General features: G+C 35.9%; 1 protein-coding gene across 1 annotated transcript in view; it reads left to right on the top strand.

Moving 5' to 3' along the window:
• Positions 1-17018, top strand: part of CERKL (CERK like autophagy regulator) — a gene marked incomplete at both ends in the record, with an annotated part of 50318 nt that overhangs the window by 27228 nt on the left and 6072 nt on the right. The window contains 7 exon segments of the mRNA XM_084209057.1: positions 1734-1865; positions 6802-6865; positions 8927-9069; positions 15078-15152; positions 16114-16169; positions 16743-16802; positions 16804-16922. Of these exon segments, the coding sequence (XP_084065183.1) occupies positions 1734-1865; positions 6802-6865; positions 8927-9069; positions 15078-15152; positions 16114-16169; positions 16743-16802; positions 16804-16922 (649 nt within the window).

Genomic DNA, 17018 nt, shown 5'->3' with positions numbered 1-17018 from the left:
CTCCTGGAGCTGCCACTGCTCTCTGAAGTGCTCCTTCCTGGAGCTGCCAGCGCTCTCTGCGGTGCTGCCCTCTGGGCCCGCCCCATGCCGCCCTCGGAGGGTTCGGCTGGCTCTGGTGCTGGGCTTTGGGTTTGTCTTATCGAACATCGTCAGGCTTTGCTCAGACCTTTCTCGCAGCTGATCAGGGTCCTCATGAACAGCAGCCCAACCGTGCCACACATCCGCAGTCCTCACCGATAGTCCTTCCCTATTTTGTTTTTCCTCCTTTTTGAAAGAGATGCTTTTGAACACAGGTGCTTGTTACTGCAGGCATTCAGGATTCTCCAGGATTAATTTGCTGTGCAATGACTTGGCACTCTGTGCAACATTTTCACATAAACATGGTTATGCATTTTTTTTTTGTGTATGATTTTGCGGTTATAGCAGCAAGCTGATACAATAATTTCCTTCAGTATATTTAAGAACTCTTCTAAATTTTCTGACACAAACTGGATAAAGAGCTAGTTATTTTTTCAAGATTCTTTGATGTATTTAAATAAATGATAAATAAATGATATTATCTCTGTGACTTCAATAATTATGTTTTGATCTTAAGGAATACTTTCCTCTTTAATGTTGAAATAGTGCTTGGCTATAATTTCTTTGAGTAATTGTTCCTGTTCAATTGTTGAGGTAGAGTAAGTGGAATGGGCTGCAGGAAGTCCCTGCTGACACTCTGAAGGTACATGTGGCTGTAAAAATGGAAGTGGTATTCCTCATGGGGCAGGAAAATGCGCTTTCATTCTTAGCTCCCTGTGTAGTTCCTTTGGCTACTACTAATTTGGTTCTTGAATGTTGAAAGCGGTACACTTGCCAGGTATTCTGGCTTTTATTTGGCTAAGAAAGTGACAGTCTACCCTGATACCGAAACAAAATCTGGAATTGTTCAAATCAAGCGTTTTAAATAAACACCAAAAGAAGAGTAGTATTGCACACTACTGCTTGCTTCTTGTAGCAGAGAAGACTCACTGAACCATGGCCATTGTAGGGATTCTAGAAAGGGGAATTTGAAAAGTAATGGTATTGGTTTAGTATGAGTTATTTACTCTTCAACAAAATGCCATGTTTCAAATAATAAAATTACTTCATGGGATCCATGTGCGAGGTTCAGCTTGGCATAGCAGTATTTCTCAGTGTTATTTCCATGGAGTTTGTTATACTCCAAAGGCCTAAATGAACAATATTTCTCAGATTTCCAAATGATGCTGCCGATTTTCTATTTTTTTATGTTTTTGGACCTCTTTTGCAAACAGAAAATTTCATTTGGACTGTTTGATTTGCACTCTCAGAAAAGAAAAGTGTTGGATTGTTGTGTCAGTTTTGTTGGATGTTACTTTGGTATACCAGCTGGGAGGGAGTCATTCAATTCCAACAAGGATGCATTTTTATGTTTGGGCTTCTTTTCCTTTTTGGTGCCCAAACTTCACACTCACCTGAATCAGGGTTTAACTAGGCTGTGGCATATGCACTTTTTTTCTGGTTCCTACAGCTGTTTATAAGATGTACACACAAAATTAATTGATACTGTAATTTAAAGATAAGTAGTACACATGCAAGAAGAAATTGAGACATTTTTTAGACTGTAATTTACTTATCCTGTCAAAGTATTGTAATGGTTCTGATTTTGAAAAAGCATTTAAGCTGTAAAAAAATTCAGGTTGTGTGTAATCTTGAATGTTTTGTTTTCTTTTTAGGTTTTCAAAACAGACCTAAATCCTTGAAGGTGTTTGTTAATCCAAGCAGCCACAAAAGAGAAGCCACTAACATTTATTATGAAAAAGTTGCACCTCTTTTTAAACTTGCTGACATAAAAACTGATGTCACAGGTAAGTTGCTTCAGAAGTATAACTTAATCCTTGGTGAAGCATGCGAGACAATTTGAATTTACTGCTTATCCTTATTGCCTTTGACTGCAAGTACTGCATTTGGAGTTGATACAACATAATATATTTTTATTTTGTCCAAAAGCACTTTAGTAATTCTGTTATTGATTCAGTACTTTTCAGCTATTGCAATCAATTCTTTTTTCCTATGTCTGTTGTAACTGACTTGAAAAATTATCAGTCTCAGCTTAAACCAAGTATAGGAGATCTCTTGAAGTTTTTCCTTAAATTTCTTATGAAATGATGACTAGTTCAGGTTGCAGGCCAAAAATTATTTTGATGAAATCTGATTTGGCCATGAGAATATATTAGTGCAATAACGTAGATGAAAATTATCTTGCTAATTTTATTCTCTGAATCCATGTATTTTTAACTACTTAGCCCACAATTTAAAGTAAAATCAATTGAAGATTAAAGACACATTAGAAGAAATGTGAAAAAGATGGTCTGTATTAGAATTCTGTAGCAATAATTTCTTAACCACCCTGAACTGAGAGGGAATGCCAGCAGTTTATATAAATTTTAATTTTCACGGACATATTTTTCTACCTGAAAGGCATGGATCATAGTGTGAACTATGATCACTATGATCATAATGCTGTCCCATTAGAAATTGACTTAGCCTTGTTTGGTCACAATTTAAAAAAAAATTCAATACAAGTTGTGAATATAATTTGTAGAGGTTTCAAAAATATTTTTACTAGTGGAATAAAAACAGTTTTAGTTTATTTTTAATTATTTGTCTTTGAAATTTTAATAGGAAACTTCTGAGTCGAGCCAGAAAAATTTTTAATGGCCTATTCTTCAATTAAGGTTATTTTGGCAATGTTGAAATACTCCTGTGCTTATTAGCTGCCTAACACTCCTCCTACAGGCAAAATGAGAAAACTACATTGCAGTTTTCAATGCTAGTAGAGAACGAAATAATTAAGAATTATGTTTTTTTTTTTTTAAAAAAGAGGGTGGTGGTGGGGGATGAGTAAAAGTCCTGTCCACTGGTACCCTATTCTAATAAAACCAAACACTTTATTTCAAGTAAATTGACCTGGGTTTTTTACTCCCATAATTGTTTTGGATTTTGTGAAGTTGGAGTGTGCATCTTGTTGTTCCTGCTGTTTTGGAACACGGCCAATAGTTACAAAACTGGTGGTGTGAAAGTATCAGGTACTGAAATTGTGAAGGCTTTTGTACAATTTTTGCACTGAAGGTAGTTTACATTTAGACTTTTTCACATACACATCTATAAAATTCATTGAATGCCAAGTTAAAATTTGTTGAGCACAAAAATTTTATAGCAAATTTGAACCTCTGAAGTGGCCTCTAGTGCATATAAAATAAAAAGATTTTCAGGCTACTAAAAACACTTCCAAACATCAAAGATTGACAGTGGAGTGCTGAAAGATAGAGCTCTCCTCAGCCAGTCTTGTACATTGGCAGCTGTTGCTTCCTCTCTGATCAGGCTTTCCAGATCTTATTCTTCATTGTAGCTTCTCTTGGAATAAACCTCTTATGTGTTTAGAAGTTTGGAGTGGAAATATTTTCTCCTACCCAAAGACATATGGCAATCTAAAGACGTGTATGTAAATAAGTGAGTGCTGAAGTAACACTTACTTTTTCTAATGATTTAAAAATTTTGTAGCGTTTTCTTTTTTTTTTTTTTCCCAAATGGCTTTGTGTGTAACACTTTAATAATTTCAGTAAAAATTACCAAAGGTATTCTGGAGTGGATTGTGTTTTGCTGGGTTTTTGGGTTATTTTTGTTACGTGCAGTAAGAAAATCTCTGATGTGCTTAGAGCTCTGGAAAGTGTGAACTAGCAAATTTCAACTGAAGCAATACTTTGAATTGTGGCTAAGGTGAAACAATGGTTAAAATCTGGCCTCTTTTAAGAATTGGGCAATTTTTTTGCTGCAGCTGGGATGTGGCTGGGAGGATAAGAACAGTGACTCTTCCAAAAATTGAGTTCTACAAAAACTCACTTCGCTGTAGAGATACCTGCAAGTACTGGCAAACTGTGATAATTGGAGCTAGTATTTTAGAAATACAATAGTGTCTTGCAAAATCTTACACATATTTAAAGAAAAATAAATAAAGGAAACCCTGACAGAATCCTGGCTCGTCTCACTTCTCTTCCTAGTTTTGACCCTTTTGCTTCCATTTATGCACACTTACAACCTGGACTACAAATAACAGCCTTCCCTAAGTCCTATTTTTAGGGCAGAACCACAAAAGAAAGGAATGTTTGAGAGTTGGACAAATAGCACTAATTTATGGTAAATAGCATTGGCATATGGTAAATACCAACAGATAACTGGTGTTGGTGCTGGATGAGAAAAAGCTGTTATCACTAACAGTTAATCCCATTGATTTTAGTCTGTGGCAGGAATGCTGGTATGTTTAGGTGCCACATGGAAGCATCCCCTGTTCTGAAGTGTTGAACTAATTTTATATTGCTTTTTCTATGTGTAGAGGCCAAGCCCTAAGGCCAAGGCCAAACTCTGTTTTTGGAGTATGTGTGATTCTGTTCAAATGGAGATGCACCTTTGGTGTTCTTTCTTCAGGACCTTCATGCTGTTATCTGGCACTTAAGTTCAAAACATTATTGAAAAAGAAAATATTTCTAAATTATGCATTAGAAGTGGTCAAGAATAATCAAATAATATTTTTTTTGATAATGATTTTGACAAATATGAGATTTGGATCCTTTCCAAACAATGAAAGAGCTATCTTCCTATTACCAAAATCCATTGAGTAGGTTTTTTGTTCATTTGTTTTTCCCCCCTGAATTGGAACAGTGCCAAATATTCAAACACTTAGCTTTTTTTCCAGCTATCAGAATGATTTATACATGCCCTTCTGGAGGTTGTCAAGCCTGCAGAAAACTTTCTAGACATGGTCTTTTTATGTCTCTGTTGGATTTTTCTAGGTTCTTTTTCTACTTGAATTATTCTCTATAGGCTCTCACAAAGTTTTTCCTGAAAACCTCATTTTTTTTCACATGACAAGAATGCCTTTTTGTCATGATGTGTCAAAATAGGTCTTCTGTCATTTTCTCATCAAATTTTTAATTTCTTGTAATTCCCCAATCTTAAGCCTTGAGCAGTACTTCTATATAATTTCCAAACTTAAGCTATTAGATGCAAAGAGGATGGATTTGCTCTCAATCTGGCTAACATTAGTCATTTTTACTGCCTTTATTGACTTCTCTGTAGACATGAGCCCTCCTTATTTTCATGTCCTTGTTCTTTGAGTGAATTAATTCTGTAACAGTAAGCATAACTTACATTACATTAGGAAAGCACTGAGCATGTCTTCTGTTACAAAATAAATCTTATTTACTGTTCCATTTTAATTAGACTGTACTCATAACTTTCTAAATGTCATCGTGTTCATTTAAAAAGGCATGTAACCTGGTAACCAACTCTATTTTCATGGGAAGAGTTTCTTTCACAGCTAAGCAATGGTAAGATATTTGAACCTTTCTGCATTTTTGCATGATGCACACTTTTATTGGTCGTTTTTCAAACAGCCTACAGATATTGATAAAAGCCTTGTTCCTGTTGGCAATGCAAGGCTGAATATGGTGGCTTATATAATGTGCTTTGATATTCCAGAGAGGCCCTGCATGAGACTAAACTCTGTAAATAATTCCCAAAAGTTATTACAGTGATAGGTGTTTCTGCAGCAAAATGATAAATCTCTGCCTTCCATATAATGAAAACAATTCTATTTTTTTAATTAAGAATTTTCAAAACACCAAGCATTAGAACTTTGGTGGTACTGATTAGGGGATTTTCAACTTATAGGCAATATAAAGAATTTTTAGTGTGAAGTGTAGAAATTGTATCACCTTTGTTTTGATTTTGTTTTCCTTCTCATTTTTTGGGAGAAAAGATATATACACTCACTATGTCCACACACATACTTGTGTGTTTGTTTAAATAGGAAGAGACAGGGGTATTTTCAATTCTTGTAAGCAGCCTTTGAATAGTCTGTAGAAATACTGTTGGAACAGGTACAGCTATGGAATGATTGTTTTAGACATCAAGACTAATAATTTTAGCAGTGTTTAGGAACACTGGAGAAAAGCCTTGAACTATGTGAGCACCAGGGACAGACAAGCATGAAAGATTAATGTAATTTTGCATATAATGATGCACATTCTTACACAAAAAATCCATCTGCAAGTGTCATGTCAGTCAGCAAAAATCTTTGATGGGTGGCTGCAGCTGGGCTGTCTCTTCTGGCAAAGCTGCCCTAGAAAATGCTAAATGTAGTTATGATGCTTCGTGCCATCTGTAGTATGCCAGTTTATCCTGTCTTCACTGGCATTTACAGTACTATATAGGGTATCAGCAAACACAGAGACATCAATGTGGAGTGACAGATTCATTTCCTCCAGAGGCTATGAACTCTGGTGTATACTTGTGCCACCTTCCTCTGTGTGTTATATGCTGTTGTCACTGGTATTTGGCTTGATTTGATACTTCTGTGTTTAACTCCTCTTATTTTTGATTTAGCAATTTGCATATCCTAACACAAAGGCAATTAACTTTGATTGATCCTGAAGAAATTCTATCTTAACTGAGGATATGCTTATTTTCCTTAAGTTTACCAACTGTGTCAGTGCTAGAACTTGCATTTTGATGTGACAAACATCTTGAATTATCTGAATTTTAGTGCATGAAATAGCCATGTATCTGATAGCAGCTGTAATTTAGTGTTTGGCCTTTTAGCTAGCATAACTGTAAAATATAACTTCCCATTCTTTTAATGCATTAATGACTTAAAAAATAATCTGAATCGAATTATTCTGTGTTCCTTATGTTGGATGGACAAAATAGTTTAAAATTATCTAATCTGATTGATGTTTTCCACAGTAACTGAATATGAAGGACATGCTCTCTCAGTACTTAAAGAATGTGAACTGCAGGCATTTGATGGGTAAGTTGGTTAGTGACTATGAAGGTTAGTAAATCTCATTATGTTGTTTTTTATGTGTATTCCAATAAAAATTATGTCAGTGGGTATTTAATGAGTTACACTGTTTCTCATATATATGAAACCTGAGAAATTCAGTTCTCATGAAATACTTTGGTATTTATTAATTACTGACAATAGAAATGCATCTTGGATTCATAAATAATGACAAACATAAAGCCCTTTGAAATATGCTTCATGAGGGTTTCAATCTCTGTTTTTGTGCTATCCATATTTTTTTCTTAGGAACACTGAAAATTGAGGCACTTTATTAATTTGGCTTTTTTACCCCTGACTTGTGACTGAGCTTTGGTGACAAATAGAGAGACTGCATTTGTGATGCTGCTATCTCAGCTGGGTTTTCCTATCTGAATAGAGGCAGAAACAGACAATGCCCATACATACATTTCTTCCCTAGGCAGGAGCTTAAAGTATCAAGGATATTTAGAGTAGCCTGGGTTAGTCAGTCCTTAGTGAATTAAGAAAGTTGCATCTGATGGTTAAATAGATGTTTCTTTTTCTCAGAAAGATGTTTCTTTCTCTCTTTCTTCTTCAAGGTCTAAGTAAAATTTGTTTGCTCAAGACTTTCTACTCCTTATGCATGGCAGGCTCTCACTGATTAGCACTGGACTCCCAGGTGCCTGATGGTATCTCTATTTCCAGCCAAAAAGGCAACTCTGGATGATTAATGCTAAAATAGTAAAAATCAAAATCAGCAGCATTTTCATATTATTCCTTAGACTCTACCTAGCACTGCAAAATCAGAGGAAAATATATGTTTTCAAAGGTTTTAATAGCTAGAAGACAATCCACACAAGTCCTTCTTGTATACAAGAAGGTATACAGTTTTTCAGACTTCAAAGATTAACTGGTTTTGCTACTGTGACAGAGAATTTTAAGCCTGGGAATAAACAAAAAATGAGCCAAAAGAAAGGCAATGACTCCTGATTGCAAGCAGGAAGAAAATGTGCTTCAAACTTTTATATTCTATTCTTCAAGCTATATATTGTATTTTTTTTATTTAATGTGGCAGTGTTTAGCTAGATAGAGGAAATATTCCTAAAAATTAGAGAATAAAAATCAGCTTGGAAATAATAATAGAAACTGAAGAAAAATGTTAAAGGCAATGAGGTAATTGAATTTAAATATTTGATAACATTAATAACATCATGAGTGCTTTCTTAAAAAGATCTGCCTAGTTTTACCTGGTTGAATGCTTCGGCATAGTTTCACAACTGTATTCATACAGATTTTTGAAAAGAATATAATTTAGGTGAATTCTTCCCAAAGTAAATATGATGTTTCTGTCATAAATGCTTGGAATGCATTATTACTATTCTTATCATTAAAATATGCTTACTAATTTGGAGAATCACTGCAATATGTACTTAAATAAACAAAAACAAAAAGGAAAAAAAGGTTTGCTGTAACAGAGCTTTTAGAGACAAATGCATTCCTCTCTATAGCCACAGCAGGTGGGAGTTTAATTACGTGCTCCAGAAGCAGTGATTAAGTACCTTTGTGCAAAGGATTGCTGGCAGTAGGATTTTATACTTTGCTAAATCCCTCAACTACCTGCATAGTGTAGGAAAATAGCTGTTTTCAAGTGTTTTTTTATTTTATTGCAATATTTGGTGAGTTGTTATTGTAAGGGCGATTAAAAGGCATTGGAATGTTTGTATGGGTCAGCATTGAAAGATGTAAAGAGCTTTTCCACTGAGGCACTTAAACATGTGTTTGGTTCTTCCAGTTTATGTGCATGATGCATGGTAAGGTAAGAAAAACTTTGTAAGTTTTAAAGTTTTATTTCTATTCAGACAGAAAGCAGAAATAAGAATGCTTAAGGAGCATTCAGGTAATATTTACTGATCTGACAGTGAAACCCAAGCTTTTTGATAAAGAAAGAATATTTTCTAGCTTTTTAAAATATATTATGTATATGGTGTGGGTTAGCTGCCTTCCACTTGTTTGTTCAGCTATGGAAGAATTTGTTTTGAACCGTTTGGCATTTTTGTTTTGTAATAGGGTGGTGTGTGTTGGTGGAGATGGATCTGTCAGTGAAGTTGCTCATGGGCTACTGCTCAGAGCCCAGATAGATGCTGGGAAAGACACAGAATATGTATCAAAGCCTGTCAGAGCACCAGTGCCTCTTGGAGTAATACCAGCAGGTGAGAATGAAAGGTACTGTTACATTTTGTTAGTCATCTGTTTTTAGTCCCTCTGGCATGTTTTACAGTTTTGGCTACTAAAGGCAGTTCTTGATGCTAAAGCTTCAGTTATGTAAGGGAGCTATTGAATAAATGTCCTGAATTGGTGATTTATATTGATTACAAATGACTTGATTTTAAATTGTAATGATAATTTATAGTAATGGCACAGATGAGCTCTTTGCCTGAAGGAAGAAGCTGTGAAAGATTAAAACTAAAATAATTTTCAGCTGATCCATACAAGATCAAATTTCAGTCTTATTTCCTGACAGAAATGATACCAAATGAAAACTTTATTTTATAGATTTTCCTTATTTGCATCTCCAGTTTTCTTGGCAGAATTATCAGCTGGATTCATGCTTAGGGTGTATTTTAAAATGGTGTCCCAGAAATACATTGTGTGCATTATATTAAAAAAAAAAAGTGTGCAAAAAACTACTTTCTTCTTTACAGACATGAAAATCTGTCTCTTTTAAAAAGTCATCTTTCACTTTTATTAACTTTTATCTGGTGGTGTAGTTTTGTTTGTGTGTCCCTTCTCCTCAGTGTTTGTATTTGCCCTCCTTGGAGTGTAGCTGTGCCCAGCAGGAAGGCTTTAGCAAGAGCTGCTGTGGTTTAAGCCCAGCGAGCAGCCCAGCCCCACACAGCTGTTTGATCACTGCCCCACCTGTGTTGATGGGGGGAGAATTAGAAGGGTAAAAGCTGAAAAACTCTTGACTTGAGATAAAGACAGTTTAATAGGAAAAGGAAAAGCTGCATACACCAGCAATGCAGAACAAGGAATTCATTCCCTGCTTCCCATGTGTTCAGCCATCTCCAGGAGAGCAGGGCCTCCATCACACGTAACAGTGGCTTGGGAAGACAAATGCCATCACTTCCAATGTCCCACCCTTCCCCCCTTTGATGTACTGAGCATGGTGTCACATGGTCTGGAATATCCCTTTGGTCAGTTGGGCTCACCTGTCCTGGCTGTGTCTCCTCCCACCTTCCCAGGCACCCCCAACTTCCTCACCAGCATGGAAGTGAGAAAAAGAAGAAAGGGCCTTGGCTGTGTGTAAGCTCTGCTCAGCAATAGCAAAAACATCTTATTATCGACCCTGTATTCAGCCGAAATCCAAAACACAGCCCTATAGTAGCCTCTGGGAAGAAAATTAACTACCCCAGCCAAAACTAGCACAAATCAGTACAGTCAGGGTTGATTCTGGACTACTATACGAATCACTTCTCTTGAAAAGAAGAAAGGTATTTTTGCATGAACACTACTCTCCGGTGTGAATGTTTGCTAAGACTACTTGACATAGTTTCTCAGATGTTTTTAACTGGTAAGGAACACATTCCTGCAGCTAGTAAAACAGCAAATCACTGGTTTAAGTTTTCTACAAAATAAAGAGGAGCATCTCACTTCGAACTGAGCAAACAGATTTTAAAATGCTTTGGTTTGGTTTGCACATATAAAAGGACCATTAGTTGCTTGTAAAGGAGCAAGATTACATTAGCTTTCTCCCAGATTAAAAACCCTTGGTAAAAGAGGCAGCAATCTCAAAGACATGAGACAATGTATTTGAGTACAGAAGTTCTGTCATCCCTTACCAGCTCAGGTACTGTGAATATCTCGATGGTGCTGAGACAGAATCTCTGCAGCCCCTGACTCCATGTTGTGTATAGGTCACTGTGCCTCTCATTGCTGCCTTCTATCCTCAGTTTAAGACAGATATGTTGTGATCAGAAAGGACTTGTAAACCCAACAAAATTCCATAGGGTTTCTTACACAGAATGGCATAGATTTTGTGAAAGAGGATCAGAACAGTTTATAAAGTGATATTGTTAGAAAACCCTAATAGGTTCTTAAAAATAATCTGTTGTTTGTTTGATTTCCATATTCCTGATATTCCATGAGGTACTGAGTTAGGAAACAGGTGAGTATGATACTTGTTCTCATGAGGATGCAACTCTGTTCAGTTAACTTTTTTTCCCCCACCAGAAATCCGTTGTACAAAATTATTAGGATTTACCAGCCAAGTAGAATCAACAACTGAATTACAGGATAGTATTATGTGGGTGGCTTAAAATCTGGTTTTAGCCTCTATAATAAGTACTTAAGACAGCATTTTGAACTTTCAGTCTTCTTGATGGGAAGAAGATGCTTTTGAAACAATTTACCTCCTGAAGAGAGAGGTCCAGAGGGGAGTATGTTTTTACTGAAATACTCTACTGAGCTGCCTTATTGTGGTCCAAATCAAATGGATGAGATGTGGGGAAGCCTGCAGTTGTACTGCTGGCCATTAGCAAGAGTGTTTGTTGCTATGGGAACTACTGCTAAGAAACTGTATGGAGGGGGAAACAGAGAAAGGGGAGGGGGAACTGTGGAAGGACATTAAAAAAGCTATCCAGTTGTTACAGAACAAGAGACAATCTATATCTGATGCCTGCGAACCTTTTGATCCAAAGGGGTTCATATAAATAAATTCATAATTCCCAATTAATTCAGAAAATAAAATATTACTGAGGGACTGTTAATTTCTGTGAAATTTCAGGCAAAGAACCAAAATGTTGGTGCAGTTTTCATCAGAATTTTAGCTATGCTTGACTAGGAAGTCATTACATCACATTTATCTGTTTGGATGGGGGAGACATTAACAGCCTTATGAATATTCATGTCGTCTGGTTAATTAAGTTAATTGTACTGCAGAAGTGCTTGCACTTCCAAGGACAATTTTTTTCTCTACAATTTCTGTTTGGTACCTTCATCAGTCATGCTTTACATGACCTGCAGATACTCTGTTCTTACTGAGATGCTTTTGCACTTTTGGTGGGAAGGAGGTGGTAGGAAGTTGTTTGTAATGTCAGGAAATCCAGTTGATATTTTGAACAAGATTTCATTTTGGAGTAATAAAATCTTTGTTTCCGTAAAAAAATGCTAATGATAGAGATGCTGGAATTGTATGGATAAAACCTTTTCACATTAAACTGAGTAGCTGAAGTGAGAACTAAAAATGTGACTTACTAATGTGTGAGCAGTGCAAGTCATGGTCATCAAAGGTTTTTAGTTCTGAAGTAATATGATAGCATTCAGGGGAATAGTTGGTATTGGTAAATAATATCTTGAGCTTGCATTGGGGAAAAGAGATTGCTTGGGAGCATGAATAATGGCCTTAAACCATTATTGAATCACCATTTAAATAAGAAAGGCTTGGCTCCTTATTTTTGTATATTTTTCTACCTTGTTCATAGGCTGCATGTTTTGCGTTTGCTTGTTTGTTTTGGTTTGGATTATTTTGTCTGGCATCCTGCTTGTATAGGACTTAGTTAATAAGGCACATTATTCAGTCATTATTGGGATCAAAGCTGCTGGTAGGCATGGACTAAGTGGATTTTTTATAGAATATGATGGTGCTTGCTCCCAGAAAACTCTGCTTGGCCTAGTTCTTCAGTTTGTGGAAGGGTGGATGTGGTGCTTTTGTTTTTGAACACAGAATTTGTTTCATCTTCCTCAGAGTCCTCAAGGGTGGGATTTTGCCTTGTTTACTTCTGCAAATGTTAATGAGCTCCAAAGATTTAAGAGAAGGATGCAATTACTTGTGCCTATCCTGTTTAGTAGGAATGAGATTTAAGTCTCATTAAAGCCAGTTTGAAGATTGGTACTGACTTCAGCTGTGGTTGTTTGGTATCTTGCTGCCATCTGCATTGATAAATTACTCTTAAATCAGGATTGCAGCTTAAACTCATACCAAGCTTGATCTTCCAAACTATATTCCACCTTGTGCTCTTTAATTAGCTTGATCTTCAGGGAGAAGTAAAACACTGTTTTTTAGAATAACAACTGCCCTGTCTTGACTCACAGGAAGTGAGCATGGTTTGTCTGACTTGTAACGATCTGCTGCTTGTATGTGTGATTTCCTTTGTTTTGGAGACATACTCATAACAGTTGATAAGAGCTGTATAATGCTGATTGAAGGAAATATTTGTGTATGTTTTAATTACATCTTTAGCTACCTTCACTGCAAAGCAGAACTAGTTGGATCTGGAAGTTAAATCAAACATGAAGTCATTCAAACATGAAATATTGTCAAGTCATTCAAACATGGAATAGTGCTGAGCATATACTTGTAGTATTGTGGGAAGAATTGCTTTTTAGGTCAAATGTAGGGGTTTTTGTAGGTTTTGGGTATCTCTTACCTTAAAAGATGTACCTCACTTCCTTCATATAGCAGGAACACAGAGATCCTCTCTTTGATGTTATGGCAGCTTTCCATGAAGTTCTGAATTACTTTCAGAGGCTAAGGTGTTCTAAGGACTTAACAGGTGATCTTTGAGAGTCCAAGTTATACTAAAATTTTTTATGTAGAGAAATTATTGGAGAAAATCAAAGATATATTCCTGAATGAGAATGGTGTGATGCCTTTAGAGCTTTGTAATTATGTACATCAGTCTTTGCAAATTCAATATTTTTTTACACTCTGCATGACATAAAAGCAGAATTTGGAGATAAAATTTTTTTTTCAATCTGTTACATTATACTTTTAAACTGCTTATTTAAATATTGAGTGCCTGTTGCTTGACATGTGGTAGTCTTTTCGTTTCTTCCCTTCTTTCCCCTACTTTAGAAAGACAGGTAATTCTTCCATGAAACTTAAGGTAAATTTAACATCCAGAATTGTCTATTGCTGCTGTAGATTATTAAATAATTGAAACAAGAAAATTATTTGAAAATTTATATGAGCTCATTTTTATATGGAAACATTAGGTTCTAAACTGTTCTTATGTAATTTTTGTTCTTTTAGTTAAACTTTTCTTGAATTATTCATCTCTTAATCAGTGATATGAAGAAGTCAATATTCTGCCTGTTTGGTGGCAGGCCTTTATTTTTCTAGAGGTGAATTCTTTTGCTGCTTGGCTAAGTAATGCCAGAGATGAGAAAAATCAATTTGAAATTTTTTTAAAATTACACCTACTTAGGAAAGACACAACTCCTTCTTCATGATTTTAAAAATAAATTTATATTAAAAAGTCAGCTGATGCACAGCATTTTATGTCCTAGGTATTAAAGCAGAAGGGCAAAATTTACATATATATCTCCATGTTCCTTACCCAGGTAAAGTGCCTTGGCATATCAAAGGCCCAGCAGTCATGGGCCTTCAGAACTCTGCTTCTTTCTTTTGCAAACTGGCAGCTGATTTTCCACTGTCTTTTTCAACTCTGTACTGACATTGCTGGGTTTTGACTTTTTCTTCTATTTGCCACCTGATTTATTCACTCCCTTGTTTCAAATTCTGTTTTTCTCTTCTCGCTGGTGGCTGGTAGAATGACTGGCTGCCAGCATCCAGGCAGTGACAAATAAAAGTGAGATGGATCAGTTTTGGTGCACTGAGTGCAAGTCACCTCTTTGTCAGATGTCACATTCTGCCTTCCCTGTTTTTCAGTCATTGAGTTCTTACTTGTGAAGCTGATATGTACTAATTAATTTTATTCACTATTCCAAGAGTCTAAAATGTAGCCTGCAAGAAGCACAGCAGCTATCTTTGGCTAGATTAAATATAATTTGGCTTGAAAAATGTACAGTTTTACACTGTCTGGCTATTATTTTACCAGCCTAAAAGTATTCCCCAAATACATCTTATTAGATAATCTGTCTCCAGTTCCTTAGTACAGCACATGGGTATATATAAGAGGTGATGATTAAGGAGATGGTTTAAAAAAATCCAAGCAGGCAATATTTTGAAAAGCTTGTTTCTCCCACTGCCTTGTTTTTATGGCACTTATGAATGAATTTGCAGAGAAGATTTTATAGACCTCTGGAAGTTTTAAAGGTTTTAATTTAATACTGTTCAGCATTTCTGCTGTTAACAAGAGAATTTATGGGCAGGCTTTATCTTTTTGAAAATGCAGTAATTAAAAATGCTGTGTATATTTGTTCTGGTTATTCTGTATATCTCATGGTTTTTTTCAGCTTTTTTTTTTCACTTTTACAGGTACTACAAATATTTTGGCCCATACACTCTATGGTATTAAACATGCAGTGACAGCGACATTGCACATTGTAATGGGTAAATAATTTTACATTCACTACCAGAGTATAAATAATAAAGCAGTGTGTAGAAGTTTGTCATAGCCAGTTGCTCAGTAAAGACATAACATTTTGCTCTGTCGCTGTAACCTATATTGTAAGGCTTTTAAACCCAAATGATTCAATCCTGGTTTTAGCTCCAGGTGCATTTCTGTTAAATACTAACAGTTTCTATAAGAAAGCTTTATTCATGGAAAAGCTGTATAATTTGCCACTGGGTCTGCACAATAAATGGGTTTTGAATGTGAAAATATAATTATGCTAAAAGGGAAAGATAGGTTGCTAGTGCAAATCTTATTTTTGGGTCTTAGAAATAGCAAATACTTTGTCAGAAAATGTTAATTTCACTCTCAAAGCAGTCTTTTTTTAGAACATTTATTTTAAATTTTAAAAAGAGGAAAAAGATTAAGGTCCCTCTTGAGTATCTCTTCTCTTGGTCTTGCAGTCTGCAGCGGAAGAGCCTTTGCTCTATTTCTCAAGCCAGAATATAAAACCTTTTACAGGCAAAATCTAAGCCTGTCTTACTTTAAAAATCAGAGACACTGAATGCAGTGGAAGATGCCCAGGGTGTATTAAAAAAAGTGTATATATCCTATCTTGAATAGAATTATATGTTTATATTTTATAACTGTAAACATTAATACATTTAAAACCTATGTTTAAGAGTTCCCATATATCCCATATAATGTGCAGTCATTACATATATTTGGTGAAATAGTTGCAGAGATTTATGCAAATATTAGCAATATTTCATTTTCCTTGATTCAACTTGTTGAAAATGTGCAAAAAAGTAATATTCAGACCCTTTGCAGCCTTATGAAGTAGCTAAATGTTTTACCAAAGCTTTAACATTTTCAAGCATCTGAAGTTACTACTTTGATAGAGTCTTAATTTTATCTAGATTGATTCTGGTTTTGGATTAGTAAAATTCACTTCCTTAGGAGAGAGCAGTCTGGAGGGGTTTTTTCCCCCAGCTGAAGTAGATGAAAAAGAAATGGTAAGTTGTGTATCATTTTAAATATAGATTCTCTTCTCTTCTCTTCTCTTCTCTTCTCTTCTCTTCTCTTCTCTTCTCTTCTCTTCTCTTCTCTCTCTCTTCTCTTCTCTTCCTCTCTTCTCTTCTCTTCTTCTTCTCTTCTCTCTCTTCTCTTCTCTCTCTTCTCTTCTCTTCTCTTCTCTTCTCCTTCCTCTTTCTCTTCTCTTCCTTCTCTTTCTTCTCTTCTCTTCTCTTCTCTTCTCTCTTCTCTTCTCTTCTCTTCTCTTCTCCTTCTCTTCTCTTCTCTTCTCTTCTCTTCTCTTCTCTTCTCTTCTCTTTCTCTTCTCTTCTCTTCTCTTCTCTCTCTTCTCTTCTCTTCTCTTCTCTTCTCTTCTCTTCTCTTCTCTTTCTCTCTCTTCTCTTCTCTTCTCTTCTTCTTCTTCTCTTCTCTTCTCTTCTCTTCTCTTCTCTTCTCTTCTCTTCTCTTCTCTTCTCTTCTCTTCTCTTCTCTTCTCTTCTCTTCTCTCCTTCTCTTCCTCTTCTCTTTCTTCTCTTCTCTTCTCTTCTCTTCTCTTCCTCTCTATGAAACTTTAGGGACACATCCAAGCAGTAGATGTGTGTACCTTCAGCACTGCAAGCAAGCTGCTGCGCTTTGGGGTTCTCGGCCATGTTTGGGTTTGGGGCGAGGACGCTGGCTTTGGCAGAGAAGCACCGCTGGATGCCCTCCAGCCAGAGGAAGGATTTTGCTTTCATCAAAACCCTGGCAGATCTCAAGTATGCCAAGACATGTTATGTTTTTCTAGTGTTTCTTATTTTCTTGAGGAAAGGGAAATAATAAAGCCAGAGAGAGCAGTAGTTTATCTTAATTGC

This window comes from Fringilla coelebs (genome assembly GCF_963513975.1).
Source record: "Fringilla coelebs genome assembly, chromosome: 7".
NCBI lineage: Eukaryota > Metazoa > Chordata > Aves > Passeriformes > Fringillidae > Fringilla > Fringilla coelebs.
Note: the sequence above shows the minus strand (reverse complement) of the source record. Positions and strands in the feature narration are given on the sequence as shown.